General features: G+C 50.3%; 1 protein-coding gene across 1 annotated transcript in view; it reads left to right on the top strand.

Annotated features, from left to right (window-relative positions):
- LOC147096975 (integrin alpha-5-like) overlaps positions 1 to 25,525 on the top strand; it is a 395,891-nt gene that overhangs the window by 214,276 nt on the left and 156,090 nt on the right. Inside the window, 1 exon segment of the mRNA XM_085972686.1 lies at positions 21,961 to 22,052. Within this exon segment, the coding sequence (XP_085828812.1) occupies positions 21,961 to 22,052 (92 nt within the window).

Raw genomic sequence — 25,525 nt, 5'->3', positions numbered from 1 at the left:
AACGCCGCACTGTCGGCGGGGCAGTACTGAGGGAGTGCTGCACTGTCGGAGGGTCAGTACTGAGGGAGCGCTGCACTGTCGGAGGGGCAGTACTGAGGGAGCGCCGCACTGTCGGAAGGTCAGTACTGAGGGAGTGCTGCACTGTTGGAGGGTCAGTACTGAGGGAGCGCTGCACTGTCGGAGGGGCAGTACTGAGGGAGTGCTGCACTGTCGGAGGGGCAGTACTGAGGGAGCGCTGCACTGTCAGAGGGCCAGTACTGAGGGAGCGCCACACTGTCGGAAGGTCAGTACTGAGGGAGTGCTGCACTGTCGGAAGGTCAGTACTGAGGGAGCGCTGCACTGTCGGAGGGGCAGTACTGAGGGAGTGCTGCACTGTCGGAGGGGCAGTACTGAGGGAGCGCTGCACTGTCAGAGGGCCAGTACTGAGGGAGCGCCACACTGTTGGAGGGGCAGTACTGAGGGTGCGCTGCACTGTCGGAGGGGCAGTACTGAGGAAGCGCTGCACTGTTGGAGGGGCAGTACTGAGGGAGCGCCGCACTGTTGGAGGGGCAGTACTGAGGGAGTGCTGCACTGTCGGAGGGGCAGTACTTCAGATGAGACGCTAAACCAAGGCTGCGTCTGCTCTCTCAGGTGGACGTAAAAAATCCCAGAGAAGCGCAGGGGGAGTTCTCTCCGGTGTCCTGGCCAATGTTTATCCCTCAACCAACATCACTAAAAAAACAGATGATCTGGTCATTATCACGTTGCTGTTTGTGGGAGCTTGCTGTGCGCAAACTGGCTGTTGCGTTTCCGACATTACAATAGTGACTACACTCCAAAAGTACTTCGTTGGCTGTGAAGGCAATTGAGAAGTGAGTGTTTAACAAATCCTGACTGTCAGCAGAAAATGGCCATGGCCACCACTGAGGGTGTGAGCCTGCCCGCTGTCATTCCTCTTGTCAGACAGTACCACAGTGATGCAGGAAAGGGGATTGTGCAGAGGAAGTGAGTGCTTATTTTGACTCTGGGCTTTTTGATGCTTTCTCAGATCCTGCTTCCGAAGCACATTGTGGGTCAGCTTGGGGAGAGGAGGTGACAGCCCTGGAGTTCCCATCAGAGTTTGGATCGACAGGAAACCAGGGATCCTGTCTTCAGTCCCATTTGTCGGGCTGTGTGGTATTTTGAGTACTGCACCTTGTGTGCTTCAGTTGTTCTCGCACTCTGTTTATTTTTCTCCCAAAATGACCCCTGAATGAAAGCGTGCAGTGAACATGACATGTCCTTCACGTAACCGGTGACATCTGACCTTTGCAAGGACAGGTCATCAAACACAACCGTGAGGCAAATGGCGATTGAGGAGACTCGAATCCTTGGAAAACTGCCTGGATTTATCATTTGAAAAACTGGATCATGTGGGAGGGGAAGCCACATGGTAAGGAGGTGAGGGTGAGCCACATGGGGAGCGGGGGGGGGCTGGTGGGCGGCAGTGTGGAGTGCAGAGGCCTCGTGGGAGGGAAGGACACTTTCGCGTAGATAGATTGCAGAAAAAAATCACATGCGCCGTTTCCAGGAAAGAATGGAGGTTTTGTTGGAAGTGAAAAGATGTTGAATCTGCTGGACAGACATTTGCTTTGAATTTCACCAGGCCCCAAAGGAAGTGTAGGCCCCAAGTCAAGCAACAATGTGCACCCTGTGGGGCTGAAGTTTGGGGCCTGGTGATGGATGAAGACTAAAAGTGGGAATGTGTGAGGACAATAAAACTCTCAGCCCTGGCGGGTCGCGAGACGAGCCGCTCCGCTCGGGGCCGAGAGAGTCAGCAGGTGGGCCCGATGGTGGGCACTGATGTGCCCGATCAGGCAAGTCCAATTCTGGCCTTTTAATGGCATGAGATGAAGGGAGGAATGACCCTGGAAAATAGCCAACTGATAAAGAGTAAATGGCAGCAACATTTCAAACATGTGGAATTACTGAAACTAAACAAAAAAAGCACTTTTGTACAGGGGCCTTGTGTTTCAGATGTCAAAGTGCTTCACATCCAATGAAATATTTTCAAGCACAGTGACTTTTGCAGCAATTGTTTTGTGCACAGCAAGATCCCACAAATCGCAACGACAATGAGTGAGCAGTGAATGTTTGTTTGGGTTATTGTTGGTTGAGCGATGAATGTTGGACCAGGGCACAGGGCAAACTCTCTGCTCTTGGTGTCATGGGAGCTTTTCCATCTTTTTAATGTCTTGTCTGTCTGCTCGCACCTCCTGACAGTGCAGCACGCCCTCGGTAATGCGCTGGAGCATCAGCTTGGATTGTGGGGGCCAGGTCCCAGAGTGGGGCTTGAGCCAATGATCTTCCGAATCATGGGCAAGACTGCTAACAGCACAAAAGTTGGTTACAATAGCCCTGAAATTGGTGGAAATGTAATGGTGAGTTCACGGCGCTCGCCATTAGTATTGTGTAAAAAGCCAGCAATTCGTGGTGGGGATGAGATACACCGTGAGTTCCAGTTCTCCACAAATTGCCGGGCGACTTGCGCCATTCCGCCGCTAACCTCACGCAAACTGGAAAACTGACCATTGCCATGAGTCTCCCCATTGTGTGTTGTGAGATTGCCGGATTTATACCGCTAATACGAATGAATCTCACCGCAGCCATTTCGGGCTGGTAATTCATGTCGTAAGGACCCTGTTAATGACGTGATTGATGGTCCTGACATGAAATTCAGCCTTGGAGCCCCAGAAAGGGAACAATTGAAACTGGAGTCTCCGTCCCACAGGTAGGGAATTGTTCCGAGAAGGGTGTAGAATTAAAGATTATTTTTCTCACTTTTTCTTTGTCTCTTTCTTTCTCAATCCACTCTCTCTCTTTCCCTCTCTTTCTCGTTCTGTCTCTAATTTGACTTCAATTCACCCCATTTCCTTCTCCGTCGTCCCTCTGTTTCTGTCTCTCTCGTCTTGTCTCATTGGTTCAGGAGATAAACTGTTTGTCCCGTCGTTCACTCAGGTCTTCGATGCCCCGTTGCCAGCTCGCACTTCCAGAAATCTGTGGCGCAAAAATAACACAAGCTGAAAATCCAATTCACGGCACTCGCTGTGAGATGGCTCGATCCAGGAAATTCTGGGCATGTAGGAATTGTCAGATTCCTAATCAAAAGACTGAGATCGAGTCAGTCTGTTAACCAAACGAAGTTTAATACTGTTTTGCAGAAGTAACAATCAAACGCAGGAGAACTAACAAACAGGTCTATGCTCAATGCTGGCTCCACGAGGACTGAGAGAGAGAGCTCCTCCCTCTGACATCATGACATCATCACGTTTCCCGCCGTTGGGAACGTCACGTGACCCACGTGGTGACGTCATCGCGTTTGGTCTTAACCCTCTAGGGACCGCGCTATTTACATGTAGTAAAACGAATACAGGTACAGATTCATTCTGTTACAGATAATTATGTACATCGATATAAGAGTCCCTTGGTGGCTCTGCCACATGCGCCCCCCCAGAATTGTCTTTAACAATGAAAGTCAATCGAAGAGGAGGTCGGACAAGTCTGTTCGAATGACTCCTATATTCCCGGAGAGGAATTTGTTGAGCGGTAGATGGGCTGACAGGTGGAACGATCCGTTCGGACGTAGTAGCAGTGGGCGGTCGACCACGGCGTGGTGGCTGTGCAGTTTCGACCGGCCGGTCGAGGTCCAGGTGCGCGGGCTTGAGGCGGTCAATCGAAATGTAGTCGGGTTTGCCCCCGATGTCGACCAAAAAACTCTTGGCGCCTGCCTCCCACACCCGGAAGGGGCCCGTATAAGGAGACTGGAGTGGACCGCGATGGGCATCATGGCGAACGAAGACAAACTCGGCCTGCCTTAACTCCGTTGGAATATGAGAGGAAGGAAGGCCGTGGTGCGACGTCGGAATCGGCTTAAAGGAGTCGGCCGTTTCTCGGTGGGTGCTGAGTTGATCAGCCACGGACCACGGCTTAGTTGGCGATGGCAAGAAATCGCCCGGCACCCGGAGTGGCTGGCCGTACACCAGTTCCGCGGAAGATGACTGCAGGTCTTCTTTAGGCGCCGTGCGCAAACCAAGCAGAACCCACGGGAGTCGATCTACCCATGCAGTGCCCTGAAGTGTGGCCCTTAGCGATGCTTTTAGCGACCGATGGAAACGCTCACACAACCCGTTCACCTGCGGGTGGTAGGCCGTGGTGCGATGGAGCTTGGTGCCCAAACCTGAGGCTACAGCGTTCCAAAGTTCAGACGAAAACTGTGGACCGCGGTCGGACGAAATATCTGACGGGACACCGAAACGTGCGACCCACGAGGAGATAAAAGCCCTGGCGACATCAGCGGAGGTAGTAGATGCCAAAGGAACCGCCTCTGGCCATCTTGTAGTGCAGTCGACCATGGTCAGGAGGTGTGTGAACCCTTGTGACGGCGGAAGCGGCCCAACGAGGTCTACGTGGACATGGTCGAAACGGCGTTCTGGCACTTCGAAAGTGGCCAAGGGGGCTTTTACATGTCTTTGAACCTTAGATTTTTGACACACGATGCAGGTGTTAGCCCAGTCACGAACATCTTTACGCATCCCTCTCCAGACGAATTTAGATGCCAGTAATCTTTGAGATGCCTTCACGCCAGGATGCGAAAGTCCGTGTATGGCATCGAAAACTTTGCGACGCCAGGAGGTCGGAACAATCGGGCGGGGATCCCCCAAGGAGACGTCGCAGAGCACGGAGGTGCCTGCTGAGTGGAACTGCACATCTGCTGGCTGGAGGCAGGAGAAGTCGGAATGGAACGCCTGTGTTTCCGGATCAGTGGCTTGGTCGGCAGCCAGTTGGGAATAGTCGATCCCCAGCTGAACGGCTTGGATGGTCGCACGCGAAAGACAACCAGCCACCACGTTGTCCTTTCTGGCCACATGCTGGATGTCGGTAGTAAACTCCGAAATAAAGGTAAGTTGTCGCTGCTGTCGAGCCGACCACGGTTCGGCGGTCTTGGCCATAGCAAACGTCAGTGGCTTGTGATCCACGAACGTGGTGAAGTGACGTCCCTCTAATAAATATCGAAAATGGCGGATAGCCAGAAACAGCGGCAACAACTCCCTGTCAAACGTGCTGTATTTGCGCTCATTACGTCGTAGTTGGCGACTGAAAAACGCCAGTGGCTGTCACGTGCCGCCGACCCACTGTTCTTGCACGGCGCCTATGGCGTAGTCCGAAGCGTCGGTCGTGAGAGCGATAGTGGCACCCGGCAGTGGGTGTACCAACATAGTTGCGTTTGCAAGAGCGGTCTTCATGTCGCTGAAGGCGCAGTCCATCTCGGGCGTCCAAACCACAGGCCCTTTACCCGGCTTTCCCCTGAGAGCCTCGTAGAGTGGTTGCATAAGTTGAGCAGCCCTGGGAACGAAACGATGGTAAAAATTTACCATTCCCAGGAACTCCTGGAGGGCCTTGATGGACTGCGGCCATGGGAACTCTGTAATCGCCTCTACCTTCGACTGAAGCGGCATCGCACCCTCCGAAGTGATGCGATGGCCCAAGAAGTCGATATTTGGTAGGCCGAGCTGACATTTGGCCGGGTTGATTATCAAACCATGTTGATGGAGGCGGCGAAAGAGGGTGCGCAACTGGCAGATGTGTTCCTCTTTGGTGGTGCTGGCGATCGGAATATCGTCAAGGTAGACGAATAAAAAGGGAAGGTCCCGCAGCACCGAATCCATCAGACGCTGAAACGCCTGCGCCACATTCTTAAGCCCAAACGGCATCCGGAGGAACTCGAAGAGGCCAAAAGGAGTAATGACCGCCGTCTTTTGGATGTACAAGCACTTGATGGTATCCCCGTACGAGGTCGACCTTCGAGAACATTGACTTTCCCACCAAATGCACGGAGAAATCCTGTATATGCGGTATTGGGTACCGATCGGGAGTTGTAACGTCATTAAGGTGTCGGTCGTCACCGCATGGCCGCCATCCGCCACCGAGTTTCGGGACGATATGGAGTGGCGAGGACCAGGGACTATTCGACCAGCGAATAATCCCCAACCGCTCCATTGCAGCGAATTCTGCCTTAGCGGCTGCGAGTTTGATGGGTTCCAGGCGCCGAGCTCATGCGTAAACCGGAGAGCCGGTTGTTGCGATGTGGTGCTCCACGCCGTGTTTGGCGGTGGACGAGGAGAAAGTAGGCTTGGTTAGCTCCGGAAATTCCCCGAGCAGGCGAGTGAATTCATTAGGCGCGGGCGTAGCACAGGAGACCGTGTGCGACACAACTGTGCTGCGGAAACAAGGGACGGAGTTGAAAGTGGCCGCATTAATCAGACGGCGATTTCTCACGTCCACCAAAAGGCTGCGCCGAGGATGGCTTGCGAGATTTTGGCAGTGATGAAGTCCCATTGAAAACGCTGTCCGCCGAAACACACCTGGGCTCGCCGTTTACCGAAAGTACGGATAGCACCGCCGTTGGCGGCCTGGAGGGGAAAACCACGCCTCCCAGTCCAGATGTCGAGGACAGAGGCGGGTAGGATGCTACACTGCGCCCCTGTGTCGCATAAAAACCGTCGGCCAGAGATGGAATCAGTAATATAAAGGAGCTTCCCGGAATCGCCGATCGCCATCGCGGCCGTGGGACATCCCTCAGGCTCGGGCTTCCTTTCCCGGACTTGGCGCTGGTGTTTTTTCTTCGGTTGAGGCGTGAAACTGCAGGGAGGCCGGCAGCATCTGACTCTCGCGCCGAAACGGGCGTGGTAAAAGCACAAGCCGGGCGATGGAGGCGTCGGGCGGGATCCGCGAGGGGGGGGGTCGTCTCGTGGTGGCGCAGTACTGCTGCGTGACCGCATAAATGGTGTCTGCCTCAGCGGCAAGTGCGACGCAATCCGTAGCATCCGATCTTGCGAGGGCTGCCTGTACCTGCTCGAGCAATTGGCTCAAAAACAACTCCCGAAAGAGGAAGCATTGCGGTTCGGAGCCAAGGAGTGTGAGCATCTGGCACATGAACTCCGATGGCTTGGAGTCGCCTAACCCGGGCAGCGTAAGTAAACGGCGTGCGCGTTCCGCCTTCGTGAGGCCGAAAACCTGAATTAACCGTGCTTTTAGCATTTCGTACTTGCTGTCGACCGGGGGGTTTTCAAGCAGGCTGATGATCCTTGAAGCCGTGGAGCCGTCGAGTGCGGAGACCACGTAGAGGTACCGGGTCTGATCCGCCACGATGTTTCGCAGTTCAAACTGAACTTCCGCTTGCACGAACCAGGAGGCCGCCTGTTGTTCCCAGAACTGCGGGAGCTTCAAAGCCACCGCGTTCGCTTCCATCATCTCGTTGAGCGTCGCTTCCTCCGCGAAGATCGTTCGCGAAAGTTTGGGGTCACCACTGTAGGAATTGTCAGGTTCCTAATCAAAAGACTGAGATCGAGTCAGTCTGCTAACTAAACTAAGTTTAATACTGTTTTGCAGAAGTAATAATCAAACGCAGGAGAACTAACAAACAGGTCTATGCTCAATGCTGGCTCCACGAGGACTGAGAGAGAGAGCTCCTCCCTCTGACGTCATGACATCATCACGTTTCCCGCCGTTGGGAACGTCATGTGACCCACGTGGTGACATCATCGCGTTTGGTCTTAACCCTTTAGAGACCGCGCTATTTACATGTAGTAAAACGAATACAGGTACAGATTCATTCTGTTACAGATAATTATGTACATCGATATAAGAGTCCCTTGGTGGCTCTGCCACAGGCAAATATCATCTGTGTATGCTCAGATAATTATCAGAAAAGTACTGTGGAAAAAGGTAGGCCCCCTTCTCTGTATCACATTGGCTGATTCTAGACCAGTGTTTGGTGAAATGTTATGTGGGACAGGATTGAGGCTTAATGACTTAATGGCCCTGGTATTTGCGGGGAGGGAGTGGGCGGTAGTGGTGGGAGGGTCGTAGTGGCCGGGAAAGCTGGGAACACGGGTAAACCGAAACTCCTGCCCAAGTTTGAATTTGTTTCACTTTCCCTGCTGTCAGCTGGCCAGATTGAGAGGCTGCCGGGTGGGAAAGCCTCTGCTGGAAGGCCGGAGAGGTGGGGTGGAAGAGTTCGCTGGGGGGTAGATCGTGGGGGTCTTTGGATCGAGCGGCGGGGGGGCTTGGGAACGCGGGGCGGGAAGCAGGTTAGTTTGTGGAGGGCCTGGGGGGAAGCACTCCTCCTCCTGGCCCACCAGCAGTGCTGGAATGGCACTTACCAGCTGGATGCGGCCCTTCTCGCCTCCCTCCAGTTGCCGTGTGTCCGGAGCCCTGGGAAACCCGGCCCACAGCCGTTAAATCCACACAGCCTGATTGAAATTATTTAAATAAGCGACCCGCCTCGGGAGAGCGGGTTACAAACAGAAGTGGGCGGGCTTGTTTATTTGTTTTTATGGGATGTGGGCATCGCTGGCAAGGTCGGCATTTATTGCCCATCCCTAGTTGCCCCCGAGAAGGTGGTGGTGAGCCGCCTTCTTGAACCGCTGCAGTCCGTGTGGTGATGGTACTCCCACAGTGCTGTTAGGGAGGGAGTTCCAGGATTTTGACCCAGCGACAATGAAGGATCGGCAATATACTTCCAAGTTGTAGTGTATGTACCTTTAAGAGAGAACTACTTTTACAGCTCCTGTATACTGTAGTACCGGCAGTGACCACACCTGTATATAAGCCTTGAGCATGCCTCTGTACTCCCAGTCTTGAGACTACCCTACTCCAGTAAACACCTGTTGATTGTTAAGTTACAGCCTCCGTGTAGTTATTGGAAAACATCATACTTTAAGAATCACGGATTCAACAGTGGCGACGAGGTCGATTCGAATCTACCTGCAACTCTGCATTTCCCTTCAAGGATTCGCTCCGGGAGGACGGTGGAAGAAAGTCGAGGCCAGAAGCACGGGCGCCGACCACGAGCAACCGCCCAGTCATCCGGCAGAGAGTGAACATCGCAGGGGGGGCTGTTGAGAGCCGGGCTTGGTTCCCCAGCCACGACGATCCAGCAACAGACTGGCAACAGGTACAGCGCAGACCCTTCCCGGACAGCGGCGGCTGGAGCCGACCGACGGCATAGAAAAAGCCGAGCAGCATCGACGGGGTAAGAGAGAGGGTGAAGCACACAGGGCGCAGCCGGGGGTTCAAAACCGAGCGGCGTCGAGGAAAAACAAAACAGAGAGAGAGAGGGTAAAGCAGCAGCCGGGTTCAGGACCGAGCGGCGGCAACGAGAGAGGCGCACAGGAGAACGCGCAGAGCACAGCCAGGGCTCAAGGGCTGGACAGCGTCCGCGGGGAGAAGAAGGGAGAGTGCGGGAGATGCCATTGAGCCGCGGAGAAGAAGGGAGAGCGCGGGAGACGCCATTTTAGAAGCCGCAGTGGAGAAGAAGGGCGAGCGCGGGAAGAAAGGAAAGCGCGGGAGACGCCATTTTGTGCCAGCGGAGAAGAAGGGGAAGCGCGGGAGATGCCATTTTTGACAGTTAAATCACACCCAGGGATGCCGAAGAGTGGCAGTATCACTGCATTCGACAATGAAGTCGAAGATTGGGCGACATATGTGGAACGCATTGAGGTGTACTGCAGGGCGAATGAAGTGCCAGATGCTAGGAAAGCACTGGTTTTGTTAAATTCCATGGGTGCAAAAACTTATGGCTTACTGCGAAACCTAATAACCCCAGCGAAGCCCGTGGATAAGAATTTCGCAAGCATAGTGGAAATCCTATAGGACCACTTAAACCCCACAAAAGGAACCAGCATAAAGACGAAAGTAATGCTGAGTACTTAACGGAACTGCGCAAGCTATCGAAACACTGCCAGTTTGGAGTGGGACTAGCAGATACGTTAAGGGACAGGTTTGTGTGTGGGCTTCAAAGTGAGGGAACCCAGAAACGGCTTCTATCAGAAAAGGATCTTGCGCTGGACAAGGCTTTCAGCATGGCAGTATCACACGAAGCAGCTGCACGGGGCGCTGCAGAGATACAACGGAGACCGCAAGAATATGGCACCAATGAAATGTCCTATGGAGCAGGGAAGTGTTATCGCTGCGGCAGAACAACACACGGCCAGAAGGATTGTTGGTTCAAGGACCAAGTGTGCAGACAGTGTGGAAAAACAGGACACATAGCAAGAGTCTGCAGGTCAGGGAAGAAAACCAGCAGCAAGAAATCTCCACAGGAGAAGTACAAAAAGGTACATAAGGTGATGGACAGTAGTTCAGACGAACAGAAAAGTGATACAGACTCCGGAAGCAAGGAGCTGGGTTGTCTGAAACTACATAATGTGATCAAAATGGAGGATCACCAGACTATCTGGGTCACACTCAAGATAGACGGAGTCCAAGTGAAAATGGAATTGGACACCGGATCAGCCCTAAAAGTCATAAACCAAAGGGACTACAAGCGGTTATTTTCACATATACCCTTGAAAGCTACAGAGATTGTCTTGAAGACGTACATGGGGCAAAAAGTCTACCCCAAAGGAAAAATAAGGGTGAAAGTGATATACAAAGGCCAGGAAATACCTAAAATGGACCTATATGTATTGCCAGATGGAGGACCACCATTACTAGGACGTGAATGGATCCGGAAGATACAATTAGATTGGCATTCCATACAGGCACTGAAGGTTGAGGCCAAAAAGGATGACGACGTCACACCTGGACGACTGTCAAAAATGCTAACTGATGCACAAGAAGTGTTCCAGGAGGGACTCGGAACACTAAAAGGCATAACAGCGACGATTAAAATAGAGGAAAATGCAAGCCCAAAGTTTTTTAAGGCCAGACCGGTGCCTTATGCAATCCGACCAGCCGTCGAAGCAGAGCTGGAAGGGTTGGAACGTTCAGGAGTACTGTTCAAAGTAGACTGGTGCGAGTGGGCTACACCCATCGTTCCTGTAATGAAGAGGTCGTTGAGTAATACGCCTGGGGAACCAAAGAAGGTCCGCATCTGTGGGGATTTTAAGGTGACAGTGAACCCAGTCCTTCACACGGTACAATATCCACTTCCACGGATTGAGGATATTTTCGCCTCGCTATCTGGAGGTAAACGCTTCACCAAAATTGATCTGGTCCAGGCGTACTTGCAAATGGAGGTAGAAGAAGCCTCGAAACAATACCTCACGATCAACACTCATAAAGGTCTCTACCAATACAACCGGCTGGTGTTTGGGGTAGCATCGGCTCTGGCTATTTGGCAAAGGGTGATGGATCAAGTCCTGCAAGGGATTCCAGGGACCCAGTGTTATTTGGACGACATCCTGGTCATGGGCGAAAATGACAGTGATCACCTCGCCAACCTGGAGAAGGTGCTCACTAGATTAAAGGAATATGGGCTACGAGCTAATCGCCACAAGTGCGAGTTTTTCCAGAAGCAGATCTCGTATTTGTTAAGTCTGTGTGTTCCAGTTGTATTAAGATTAATTACTGACACAGACTACAAGAATAAAGTTCAACAGGTCTTTACTAGTTGGAGGTCAGGACTATACTAAATACAATATTACTACACAGTGCTTATATACCGGTGGTCACCACCGGTATTACGTATACAGCAGCCAGAGAAAGTAGTACATCTCTTAAGGTGGAACAGGCTTAAGTTCTCTTAAGGTGGAACAGGTTACATACACCACAGTATTGTGGCCACGTTATTGATGAAGAGGGGTTACATAAGTCCCCTGAAAAGATTGAGGCAGTAGTCAAGGCTCCAGCACCGGAAAATGTGTCACAACTGAGGTCGTTCCTCGGGCTGGTGAACTACTACCATAAGTTCTTACCAAATTTGTCTACAGTATTACACCCACTGAACACCCTACTGCAAACGGGGGTACCATGGAAGTGGAATGACGAACGTAAACGAGCTTTCCAGAAGTGCAAAGAATTGATCACATCAAAAGAGGTGTTGGCCCATTTCAACCAAGCACTACCAATTCGTTTGGCATGTGATGCATCACCCTATGGTATTGGAGCGGTGCTGTCGCACAAATTCCCAGACGGGTTGGAGAGGCCAGTAGCCTTTGCGTCTCGGTCACTAACCTCAGCCGAGCGCAACTACGCCCAGATCGACAGAGAGGCCCTCAGCCTAGTATGGGGAGTAAAAAAATTCAACCACTATCTGCATGGGCAGAAGTTCACCTTGCTGACTGAGCACCAACCACTTGTCTCCATCTTTAACCCAAAGAAGGGCGTTCCGGTGATGACTGCAGAACGGTTACAAAGATGGTTCCTTTTTCTAGGGGCGAACCAATATGAAATAGAATATAAAGGCACGAAACAGCATGGAAACGCTGATGGGCTATCACGCCTGCCACTGCCTACTGTAGAGGAAGCACCAGCAGTGGACCCTATCGAGATATTTTATTCGTCGATAATTGAACGATTGCCAGTAACGAACGCGGATATAGAGAAGGAGACCCGCAATGATCCGACGCTGTCTCGGGTATATGATTTGACGGTGAGGGGATGGCCAACACATGGCGACTCACTGTTGCCAGCATTCTCATCCAGAAGAGAACAGCTGTCAGTATGCCAGGGGACAGTGATGTGCGGATCCCGAGTGGTAATTCCACCCAAGTTAAGGGAGAGAGTGCTCAATGAGCTTCACGAAGGTCATCTGGGAGGGGTGAAAATGAAAAGCCTTGCTAGGGCTTATGTGTGGTGGCTGGGGTTCAATCAACAAATCGAGGACCTAACCAAGAGCTGCTCAGGATGCCAGAAGGTCCAAAATGCACCACCACATGCCCCTCTACACCCATGGGAGTGGCCCTCCTCTCCATGGCAACGGGTGCATATTGATTTTTCTGGTCCATTCATGGACTCAATGGGGGAGAAATTGGGTGAGTAGCGCCCCCTGTTAGCGCCTAAAGAGGCAGTCAGTGGCTGTAGCGCCACTGGCTGCGTCTCCAGCGATATTCAGTGGGGGCGCTAATGGTGGCGTTAGGCATTTGCGCTGCGCCGCCACCGATGACGTCATCGGTGTGCGCAGTGCCCCGTTCGTGATATTTGGTAGCGAATGGCGCAGTTGCGCCGCTCGCTACCCGCGCCCGGTTCACGGGGCCTTACTGTGCCGGCAGCGGCGCAAGTTAAGGTGGAGGTGCGGGGCGGCCGCTTTTTCGGCGGCCACCTGCCAGCACCTCCGTCCCCGGCCTCCTAACCACCACCCCCCCCGCGGCACTGCCGGCTGTTTCCCGAGAGCCCGGCACTTCTCTTTGGTGCCGGGCTCATTTGCCGGCACTCACGAGCGGGGATCGCGCTGTTGCAGGCCCCTCCCCCTTAACAGTGGGAGGAAGGCCTGCAGTACCGCAGCGTGCCGTGCCGCAGCATGTGGCGCTGCGGCACGTTGCGCTGCGATAATCAGTTTCAGCGCCCTAAGAGGGACGCGGAGCGCTTCGAGCCTCGCCCCGTGTCCCTCGAGGGGCACTGAAACTGAATTTCTGGCGATCGGTATCACTCCGATCGCTGCGCTAAATCCTGCGCTCAGGCGACTTTTGCGCCACTTTGGCGCCACAACCCAATTTCTAGACCAATGTTCTTAATAGCAGTGGATGCTCACTCGAAATGGCCTGAGGTGATCAAAATGTCCTCAACCACTACAGAGAAAACGATTGCAGTCCTACGGACCATATTTGCCAGGAACGGCTTGCCAGAGCAGATTTGCTCTGATAATAGACCACAGTTTGTATCCGAAGAGTTCCGGAAATTTATGAGAAGGAATGGGGTAAGGCATTACACATCCGCCCCGTATCATCCAGCCACAAATGGATTGGCTGAGAGGTTCGTACAAACCTTTAAAAAGGCGATAAAAGCCATGTGCGATGACGACATTCCACTGCAGCATAAGCTGGACAATTTCCTGTTAGCCTACAGAAATGCGACACATGCAGTTACCAACCAGACCCCGGCCATGATGTTCTTTAACCGAAGGTTGAGATCTCGTCTGGATTTGCTCAGACCAAATGTGCGAAGAAATGTTAAGGATAAACAATTCCAGCACAGCAACAAGAAGCCGACAAGGAGCTTCAATGTAGGACAACCAGTCTTGGCCCGTGACTACCGAACAGAGAAATGGCAACCCGGAACGATATGCACACGGCAGGGGTCATTAATGTACACAGTGGATGTCGGGGAGAACATTGTGAGACGCCACGTCGACCAGGTCTTAGCGTCACAGGAACGAGTCAACCCCATGTCTCGTGTACCTGGGGATGAACCCGACATACCGGTAGCATCTACCTCAGAAACAGTAGCAGTGGAAACTGATGAACTAACTGACGAAAGGGGGCCAGAATCGCCTCCGCACCAAGAACAAGAACCTCAGGAAAGGCGCTATCCAGAAAGGATCAGGAAGCCGCCCCAAGACTGAATCTATAAATGGACTATTTCAGTTTAATGTGCATGTTAAAGTGTTAATTGTTATTTGAATATTATGGGTACTACTAATCTAAAAGGGGAGGAATTGTAGTGTATGTACCTTTAAGAGAGAACTACTTTTACAGCTCCTGTATACTGTAGTACCGGCAGTGACCACACCTGTATATAAGCCTTGAGCATGCCTCTGTACTGTCAGTCTTTAGACTACCCTCCTGCAGTAAACACCTGTTGATTGTTAAGTTACAGCATCCGTGTAGTTATTGGAAAACATCATACTCTAAGAATCACAGATTCAACACAAGTCAGGATGGTGTGTGACTTGGAGGGGAACTTGGAGGTGGTGGCGTTCCCAGGCGCCTGCTGCCCTTGTCCTTCTAGGTGGAAGAGGTCGCGGGTTTGGGAGGTGCTGTCGAAGAAGTCTTGGCGAGTTGCTGCAGTGCATCTTGTAGATGGTACACACTGCAGCCACGGTGCGCCGGTGGTGGAGGGAGTGAATGTTTAAGGTGGTGGATGGTTTGGAGGCAGGTTTCAGACTTTTGAAATTTGAACCCCCCCGCCCCTCTCTCGCCTGTTGTGGGGCGGGGGCGGCGGGGATTAAACCTCCCCCCAGTGAGTAAATGGTTAAAACCTGTCTGCAGCCCTTCCCAGGTGAGCCAGCTATCCAATTGTACAAGGGGCGCGGAGATGAGAGCCGGGTTTATGTCCCGCCAGCTCCTCGGGTGCAGGCCTGACACAACCAGCGGCACAAATCCGGCGTAGTTATCGGCTGCCGAGGCTTCCCGTTGGGAGCCGGCAATGTGGCAGTTGCTACGTCTGTGCTCTATTCAATGTTAATGATCGCCATGATTTCACTCGGTGATGTCAACCTGCAGTCGGAAGCCACCGATAAACAACATTTCCATTCACTGACGTTTCTGCTGAAAATAAGGGGTACCACCAGGATTTATGAAGCGAGCAATCAATTTGGCTTTAGCCACAAATAGAGACCAGACAAAAGCTCGAGTTGTGCTCGGAGAACTGAAACCATTTAAGACTGAGATGAGGAGGAATTTCTTCACTCAGAGGGTTGTGAATCTTTGGAATTCTCTGCCCCAGAGGGCTGTGGATGCTGAGTCTTTGAGTATATTCAAGACTGAGATCGATAGATTTTTGGACTCTAGGGGAATCAAGGGATATGGGGATCGGGCAGGAAAGTGGAGTTGAGGTCGATGATCAGCCATGATCTTATTGAATGGTGGAGCAGGCTCGAGGGGCCGTATGGCCGACTCCTGCTCCTAATTCTTATGTTTTATGAAACAAATCCCAAGATCGCCACAAATGGAGGAACCGGAGCAAGAGGTTACATTTGTAGCTCTCAGCAGGATGATTTCAGAGAGCGGGAGGTGATTATGTCAGAAAGAAAGACTTGTATTTATATAGCGCCTTTCATGACCTCAGGACATCCCAAAACGCTTTACAGTCAATGAAGTAGTTTTTGAAATGGAGTCACTGTTGTAATGTGGGAAATACAGCAGCCAATATGTGCACAGCAAGCTCCCATAAACAGCAATGTGATAATGACAGATAATCTGTTTTAGTGATGTTGATTGAGGGATAAATATTGGCCCCAGGACACCGGGGAGAACTCCCCTGCTCTTCATCGAAACAGTGCCATTTACGCCCACCTGAGAGGGCAACTGGGCCCTCGGTTTAACGTCTTATCCGAGGCCCCTCCGATAGTGCAGCGGAGGCTCCCTCAGCACTGCACTGGAGTGTCGGCCTAGATTATGGGCCCAGTTCTCTGGAGTGAGGCTTGAAGTCAAATTTCCCTTTAAACCGCGCGGCCGCTTGGAGCCTCTTTTGCCGCTGGTTGTGTCAGGCCTGCGCTGGGTGCACCGGCTTCACAATGCAAAAAAACCGCGCCTGCGCGGAGGTTTGAATGGGCCGCGCAGCCTGTTAAAGAAAATTAGGGGAACATTGCTCAAAATCCCAGCCAAGTTAAAAATGATGAAGTGAGGAGTATCCCATCACAAGCTAAATATACGCCACATCTGTAGAGCATGATACCCTGTGGAGCCAGCCAATCCGAGGATTCCTTTTACCCTTTGTAGTTCTAGTTATTTTCACTTCTACACAGAAACACATAGAAACATAGAAGATAGGAGCAGGATTAGGCCATTCGGCCCCTCGAGCCTGCTCCACCATTCAATGAGATCATGGCTGATCATCCAAATTCAGTACCCTGCCCCTGCCTTTTCCCCATATCCCTTGATCCCTTTAGCAAGAAGAAATATATCCAACTCCTTCTTGAATATATTTAATGAACTGGCCTCCACCGCCTTCTGTGGTAGAGAATTCCACAGGTTCACCACTCGCTGGGTGAAGAAATTCCTCCTCATTTCTGTCCTAAATGGCTTACCCCTTATCCTTAAACTATGACCCCTGGTTCTGGACTTCCCCGCCATCGGGAACATCCTTCCCGCATCTAGTCTGTCCAGTCCTGTCAGAATTTTATAGGTTTCGATGAGATCCCCTCTCATTCTTCTAAACTCTAGCAAATATAAGCCCAATCGACCCAATCTCTCCTCATACGTCATTCCTGCCATCCCAGGTATCAGTCTGGTGAATCTTCGCTGCACTCCATGGCAAGAACATCCTTCCTCAGATATGGTGACCAAAACTACACACAATACTCAAGGTGTGGTCTCGCCAAGGCCCTGTACAACTCCAAGACAGCCTTGTTCCTGTACTCGAATCCTCTCGCTACGAAGGCCAACATACCATTTGCCTTCTTAACCGCCTGCTGCACCTGCATGCTTACCTTCAGCGACTGGTGCACAAGGACACCCAGGTCTCGTTGCACTTCCCCTTCTCCCAATCTATTGCCATTCAGATAATAATCTGCCTTCCTGTTTTTGCCACCAAAGTGGATAACCTCACATTTATCCACATTATACTGCATCTGCCATGTATCTGCCCAATCACCCAACCTGTCCAAATCATACTGTAGTTTCTCGGCATCCTCCTCACTGCACACACACCCACCCAGCTTTGTGTCGTCTGCAAACTTGGAGATATTACATCTAGTTCACTCGTCTAGATCATTAATATATATTGTGAATAGTTCTATGGCTCGCACTCATCTTGTCAGTGAGCCCCAGCTCCCTTTGACCTGGAACATAATTTTACAGGCCCCAATATATTGAGGTCAAATCAATTTTCGCCTCCTGCAGCTCCAGTTCTCACCAGTGCCTTCACTAGATCCTCCTGCTCTTCGGAACCGTAGTCCTACACTAGACCTTGTTTTGCCAAATACATCATTTATTTAAATGCTAAAAAGTGCACATAGTGTATGGTCACAGTGGTTCTTACACTCTGCCACAGGAAATAAACCTTCACAGCTCCGTGTTAAACCTGTGACTAAATTACTTGGTTACATAGTTGTGTTTTTTTTTATTCCTTTGCTCAACAACTACAGAAATTGTCTCGCTATTTTCCTCTGCGCTCTCATTCCGACACCCTCTCTTTATGTCGGCTCCGGCTCAAACTCGGTGATTTGAAATTTGCATGCTGATAAATCCCTCAACGGTGACCGGGGGGAGGGGGCTTTGTGAATATAAATAACCGTCCCTTAATTAAAAGGATCTGCCAACAAAACGCACATTTGAATTGTGTGGCTTGGCTCCTTCCCTCAAGCAAACTGACAAAAAAGGCTCATGCTAGAAAGACGGGAGGAGGCTCGAACGGAGTATTAAACGCCGGCATGGACTGGTTGGGCCGATGGCCTGTTTCTGTGCCGTATATCCGATGGAATCCTATTGTATTGCGGTAGCAGGGGCCATTATTTCTGTGGGTGAGGCTGATTCTTTTACCTCCTTCTGTACAGTGACCGAATGAAGGAAGCCAACACCAGACTGAATCTTGGAGAACAATGCTTCATTTCCGTTGTACGTACGCCTGATTCTGAGCTAGGTGTAAGATTGCTGGGATGGGCAGCTGGGAAGCCTTGTGTTTATCTGCTCTTTTCACCCGGCGGTCTCAGCCATTCCCCACCGTTCTACATTCAGGTTCCAACTGGCTGTGTGTGGAACCAGTGGCACCAACTTGGTCCCTAGGCACCGGTGTAGTTTGACGCTGTTATTTTTTTCTCCTGTTCCATCCCATCCCAGGCCCTCGGGCGTATTGGATCACCACTCAGCACAAACTGCAATCCTGTCGAGTTCAGTTAATACTTTTAATCATAAGGTTGTTCAGTTTTCACTGTGGCTGGTTCTGGCAGTGTTCTGAAACACTGCGGTCTTTGTACCGGTGACCTGCACGTACCCTCTGCCAGAGCCTGTCTGCAGATGTAAGGCCGCTTTGCTTTCTTTAAGCAGAATGAGGATTGGCAGTTTTGTCTCTTTGTGTTTTCGGGGGGGTTATTGACCTGTAAGCTACTGGACTGAAGCCGACCTGTTATGAAACGTTTCCCCCCCCCCCCCGCCCCACGTTAGAAGAAGAGCCTTGGTTGGTTTGGGGGAAATTGCACACCCCGCACACCCGCCAGAATGTCCAGCCCCTCTCGGTGTCACGTGTACTTCCCTACTCCTGTGTCCGATACACACCTGGCCGCTCAAACGCACTTTGTTCCTCAAAAAGGGGGCTTTCGTTCTAGTGACGCCGTGCCTCACTTGGATAGGACTTCGCAATAGCGATTCTGGTCACTCCCCGAAAGACATTGTAGGAATTGACGAATTCCTACGAATAACTGAGATTGACACAGGAGAACAATGAAACAGGTCTTTACTCAACGGAGACGCCACGAGGACTGCCTGGGCAGCCCCGTGGTTTGCGACGTGACGTCATCGTGTTTGCGACGTGACGTCATCACGTTTGCCCGCGTTTTCCCACGCTCTTAAAGGGGCCACGCCCCGTACATGCAAACTCTATATACAAAACACAGTAATGCCTAACACAATGGTACAGGTTTAGGCTGGTGTTAGAACATCGTTAAAGAGAATTATATACAGTCAGCCAGAGTCATTCAGTGGTTCTGCCACAATATCACCCTTTGGGGCCTTCCTGAAACCAGGTGCCTCCTGGCTGCACAGCCATGGTCCACATACAGTGCAAACCAAATCAAAGGTATCCCTCAGCTGAAGGGGCTGGAAAGGTCACCAAAGTCACTGGACAAAGTGGCCCTAAATGATGCTCGGTCAATCTTCTCAATCCTCAGGCAACCCAAGAGAAATGTCATTGGGAATGTTCACCATTGACTGGCTCTCCACTTATGGGCATTGCCGTGGTCTCTCAACAGACGCGTGGGGGTAACTGATTACAGGACTTCCCTGTTGGGGAGGGAGACAATGACAAACTGCCTGAGGTGTTCAATGCAGAGGTCACTCAACAGACTCACCCCAGGGTCTCCAACCCTGAAGTTGGACCTTTCTCCAGATCTCACATAGACCACCACCACTTTACTGTGCTTTCTTCTGTCCCATTGCTCTATCTCAAGTGATGCCCCTTAAATTTTAGAGTATTTCAGTATGTTTTCAAAAGTGGTTTAAAGCCAGGTTCTGTCCCATCTCGTATTGCAGCTAATCACATTCTTTCATCGCCCATTTGTGTGTGGGTTGTCAGGTTGTCATTAGTTGGCTCAATGCTTTATGCAAATTATTTGGAAATTGATCCCAGTTTGGGGGCCTTTGCTTGTCCTATTTGGGACCTGAATTTAGTTCTTCACAAGTTAATATATCTGTTCTAACCTTTTTGAACTTTGTTCAAATCTCTTGTGTAAACTGCACTGTTGTTGGCTTGAGTTTCAGCTTCGTTCAGACATATTTGATTTTCTATTCTGACTCAGCAGGTTTTGAGGGCTCACCCATAATTCTTACCAAAGGTTAATTTGGGTCAAGAACTGCTTGTCCCATTGTTTTATCCATCATGGCACCAGTCAGGAGTGAGCCTTGTTGCATTACAAACAAGCTGATAGATCCCAAAGCTGAAGTGCGTCTCACTGTAAATCCATTTTGCAAGTTTCAGCAATTTTTCTCCCCTCCAGTAAAGGACCTGAGGCAAAGTGCGAGTCAAACAGCAGATAGCTGTGGAGAGGCTGTGTGTGCTCTCCACTCCGACCATTTTGCAGGTCAAAGGTCATTCCATCTGTTCCTGGCTGCTTTCTCAGCATCCCTCCCATCAGGTTGCGATTGACACTAACCTTTGCACACATACTGAGCAGTACTGTCGAGATTTGACTGCACGCAATATCCTTGGAAAATTTGGCCTGGCGGCTGGTGTTGCAGTTCCTCTGTTGTGGCATCTCCCCTGCTGAACTGTACTACATCGGAACATAGGACGAAGAAAGACCAAGATCCATCGAGCTCGTCTTCTACCATCCTGGTAGTCGCATGGCTCAACGATAATGGAGTTGTTGACTAATCACAGCAATCAATCTCTTATCAAAAATAGGTGGGAAAGCAAATTGTGTGGAGGACGCAAAGAATCTCCAAAGGGATATAGAGAGGTTAAGTGAGTGGGCAGGAATCTGGCAGATGGAGCATAATGTGGGAAAATGTGAGGTTATCCACTTTGGTAGGAAAAATAAAAAAAGCAAATTATTATTTAAATGGGGAGAGATTACAAAATGCTGAGGTACAGAGAGATCTGGGTGTCCTTGTACATGAATCACAAAAAGTTATCATGCAGGTACAGCAAGTAATTAGGAAGGCAAATGGAATGTTGGCCTTTATTGCAAAGGGAATGGAGTATAAAAGTAGGGAAGTCCTGTTACAACTGTACAGGGTGTTGGTGAGACCGCACCTTGAGTACTGTGTACAGTTCTGGTCTCCTTATTTAAGGAGGGATATACTTGCATTGGAGGCGGTTCAGAGATGATTCACTAGGTTAATTCCAGAGATGAGGGGGTTGACTTATGAAGAAAGGTTGAGCAGGTTGGGCCTATACTCATTGGAGTTTAGAAGAATGAGAGGGGATCTTATTGAAACATATAAGATTCTGAGGGGGCTTGACAGGGTAGATGCAGAGAGGATGTTTCCACTCGTGGGGGAATCTGGAACTAGGGGGCATAGTTTCAGGATAAGGGGTCGCCCATTTAAATCGGAGATGAGGAGGAATTTCTTCTCTCGGGGGGTCGTGAATCTATGGAATTCTCTTCCCCAGAGAGCTGTGGAGGCTGGGTCATTGAATATATTTAAGGTGGAGACAGACAGATTGTTGAACTTTAGGGGAGTCAAGGGTTATGGGGAGCGGGCAGGGAAGTGGAGTTGAGGCCAAGATCAGATCAGCCATGATCTTATTGAATGGCGGAGCAGGCTCGAGGGGCCAAATGACCTACTCCTGCTCCTACGTCTTATGTTCTTATGTAATTGGTCTACAACAGACCCAGACACGAGGCCCGGAAAAGCCCAGTGCTGGAGAGCTTTAGGAACCAGAGGTCCAAAGTCTCCTGTTCCTCCCGCGCATGTTACCCTTAGCAAATGTCATGCCTTAAATTCCTGAATATACTGGATCTCAAAATAATATTTTCTAAACGAAATCTGTCTTAATTTGCATTTGAATGAATCAATACTAACTGCTCCCATCGTCTCCCTCGGGAGCCTGCTCCATAGATTGACCACTCGCTCTTGTTATTGACTGAAGTGATTCTAAGTCATGGTTGTGTTTTGCCTGCAGGTAACCGGATGTATAATGAGACTGAAATACTGGAGTTCAAATCTCACCAGTGGTTCGGGGCAACAATTCGATCGCACAATAACACGATCCTGGTGAGTTGTGTTTCTGAGTGGTAAAGAATTCATTCATAATTCGCAAGGAACGTATATTCCCCTAAGGGATAAAAACCCCACGGGAAAAGTGGTCCAACCGTGGCTAACAAGAGAAGTTAAAGATAATATTAGATTAAAGGAAGAGGCTTATAATGTTGCCAAAAAGAGTAGTAAGCCTGAGGATTGGGAGGAATTTAGAATTCAGCAAAGGAGGACCAAGAGAAGAAAGAGAAAAGAGAATATGAAAGATAACTAGCGAGAGACAGACTATAAAAGCTTCTATAGGTGTGTAAAAAGGAAAAGATTAGCGAATGTGAACGTGGGTCCCTTACAGGCTGAGACAGGAGAAATTGTAATGGGGAATAAGGAAATGGCAGAGAAATTAAACAAATACTTTGGGGGAGAAATTGGGTATCGCCCATTTTGAGGCGCTAATATCGGTCGGGCGCAAAGTTTAGCGCCCGGCGCTAATTATTGCCTCCGACTGCAAAATTCGCCTCTATCGCCCCTGGAGGTGATTTGAGCGCTAAATCAGGCGCTACACACCTCTCTTAAGGCGCTAACGTCGGGGAGCGAGGCGCTACCTCCGAACGCTACCGAAGCTCAGGCGATGCCCGTTACCATGGAAGCCAGACAGACTGGCGCCGTCCAGTTCTTAAAGGGGAGGGGCCATCTTGCTGGCCAACCACACCCTGCTCATTGCAGCCTTGAATCTCAGCCTGGAGTAACCTCAAAAGCAATTGTGTTGGAAGCACTAATGGATAGGCCCAGGGAAAGAGCTCGGCGCTTAGGAACCTTAAAAGTGGTGCTGAGGGCCAAAACTCCTCAGGACAGCATTAAATCTCTCCAGACGTCTCTCTCCCTCTCAACCTGCGTGTACCAAAACTGCCGACAAGAAAAGGCAGGAAGCAGCCGCCTTTAAATAGCGCTCCCCCAGCCCCTACCCGACTGCAAAACGTTCCCCTCAACCGGTCGTTGCTAGCGGCAGGCGGAAAGGCAGGGGGTGCCACTCAATATCCGGTCCAGGGCGCCACCGGGGCGTTGCACGCTTGACTGATGTCATGATCTGCGGGCGCAGGAGATCGTGGCGGTAGTGTTTAGCGCCGCCACAAAATGTCTGGTCAATTTCACGAGTGGCGCTGAAATCGCCGCGCTCAAGCGCTAATGTCCGAGCGCCCCGTTAGCGCCCCCCCCCCCCCCGCCCCGGAGGCACTACCGGGAGACGCTGTGCAACCGAACTTTTCCCCCTTTGTGTCTGTCTTCACGGTCGAAGACACAAAAAAATCCTGGAAATAGTGGGGAACCAAGGGTCTAGTGAGAATGAGGAACTTAAAGAAATTAGTATTAGTAAAGAAATAGTACTGGAGAAATTAATGGGACTGAAAGCCAACAAATCCCCTGGACCTGACGGCCTACACCCTAGGGTTTTAAAAGAGGTGGCTACAGAGATAGTGGGTGCATTGGTTTTGATCTTCCAAAATTCCCTAGATTCTGGAACGGTCCCAGCGGATTGGAAGGTAGCAAATGCAACACCGCTATTCAAGAAAGGAGAGAGAGAGAGAAAACAGGGAACTACAGACCTGTTAGCCTCACATCACTCTTCAGGAAAATGCTAGAATCTATTATTAAGGACGTGGTAACAGGGCACTTAGAAAATCGTAATATGATTGGGCAGAGTCAACATGGTTTTATGAAAGGGAAATCGTGTTTGACAAATCTGTGAAAGAGTTTTTTGCAGTTATAACTCATAATGTAGAGGGGGAACCAGTGGATGTAGTGTATTTGGATTTTCAAAAAGCATTCGATAAGAGGTTATTATACAAAATTAGTGCTCATGGGATTTGGGGTAATATAGTTGCATGGATTGAGGATCGGTTAATGGACAGAAAACAGAGAGTAGGAATGATGGGCCTTCAATAACCACAAAACTAGAAGTTATAGACTTAAACAAGTTGGCTTTTAATCACTAAGATCAGAGCTAACATCTCAACACGCCGACTGGTTCACAGGAATGAGTCATACAGATCCTGGGATCTTTATGTAAGAGAAGTCAGGGGCGGAGCCAAGAGCCAAGACCTGGAACCTCCCAGGTTAGTCGGGAAAGAGGAAGTGAAACTATACACAGTGGGGGAGGGTAATATACATGAGTGCAAAACGAATACAGGATCAAGATAAACAGATTTCATTACAAGGAATAAACAGGTCAATTTCGGGTTGGCAGGCTGTAACTAGTGGGGTACCACAAGGATCAGTGCTGGGGCCTCAGCTATTCACAATCTATATCAATGATGGAGATGAGGGGAGCGAGTGTAATATATCCAGGTTCGCTGATGATACAAAGTAAGGTGGGACAGTGAGCTGTGAGGAGGATGCAAAGAGGCTGCAAGGGGATATAGATAGACTAAGTGAGTGGGCAAGGACACGGCCGATGGAATATAATGTGGGGAAATGTGATGTTATCAACTTTGGTAGGAAAAATAGGAAAGTCAAATATTGTTTAAATGGTGAGAGGTTGGAAAATGTTGGTGTTCAGAGGGACCTGGTTGTACACGAATCACTAATCTTCCGGATAAATTCGGCACCACTTGCAGAGCAGGGGACGTCTCCCAGTGTCCTGGTCAATAGTTTTCCCTCAACCAACATCACAAGACAGATTATCTGGTCATTTATCTCATTACTGTTTGTGGGAGCTTGCTGTGTGCAAATTTGCTGCCAAGCTTCCTACATTACAACAGTGACTCCAGTTCAAGAGTACTTCCTTCACTATGGAGTGCTTTGGGATGTCCTGAGGTCATGAAAGGCACCATATAATTGCAAGTTCCTTACCCTTACCTTACACAGGTCTATCACAGTATAACACTGGGGTACAGTACTGGTGGGTACAGGTCTGTCAGTGTATAACACTGGGGTACAGTACTGGTGGGTACAGGTCTGTCACTGTATAACACTGGGGTACAGTACTGGTGGGTACAGGTCTGTCAGTGTATAACACTGGGGTACAGTACTGGTGGGTAGAGGTCTGTCAGAGTATAACACTGGGGTACAGTACTGGGGGACAGGTCTGTCAGTGTATAACACTGGGGTACAGTACTGGTGGGTAGAGGTCTGTCAGAGTATAACACTGGGGTACAGTACTGGGGGGTACAGGTCTGTCAGTGTATAACACTGGGGCACAGTACTGGTGGGTACAGGTCTATCACAGTATAACACTGGGGTACAGTACTGGTGGGTACAGGTCTGTCACTGTATAACACTGGGGCACAGTACTGGTGGGTACAGGTTTGTCAGTGTATAACACTGGGGTACAGTACTGGTGGGTGCAGGTCTGTCACTGTATAACACTGGGGTACAGTACTGGTGGGTGCAGGTCTGTCACTGTATAACACTGGGGTACAGTACTGGTGGGTGCAGGTCTGTCACTGTATAACACTCGGGTACAGTACTGGTGGGTACAGGTCTGTCACTGTATAACA

Source organism: Somniosus microcephalus, chromosome 33 (assembly GCF_052327205.1).
Source record: "Somniosus microcephalus isolate GS21.2 chromosome 33, FLI_Smic_1.0, whole genome shotgun sequence".
NCBI classification, from domain to species: Eukaryota; Metazoa; Chordata; class Chondrichthyes; order Squaliformes; family Somniosidae; genus Somniosus; species Somniosus microcephalus.
Note: the sequence above shows the minus strand (reverse complement) of the source record. Positions and strands in the feature narration are given on the sequence as shown.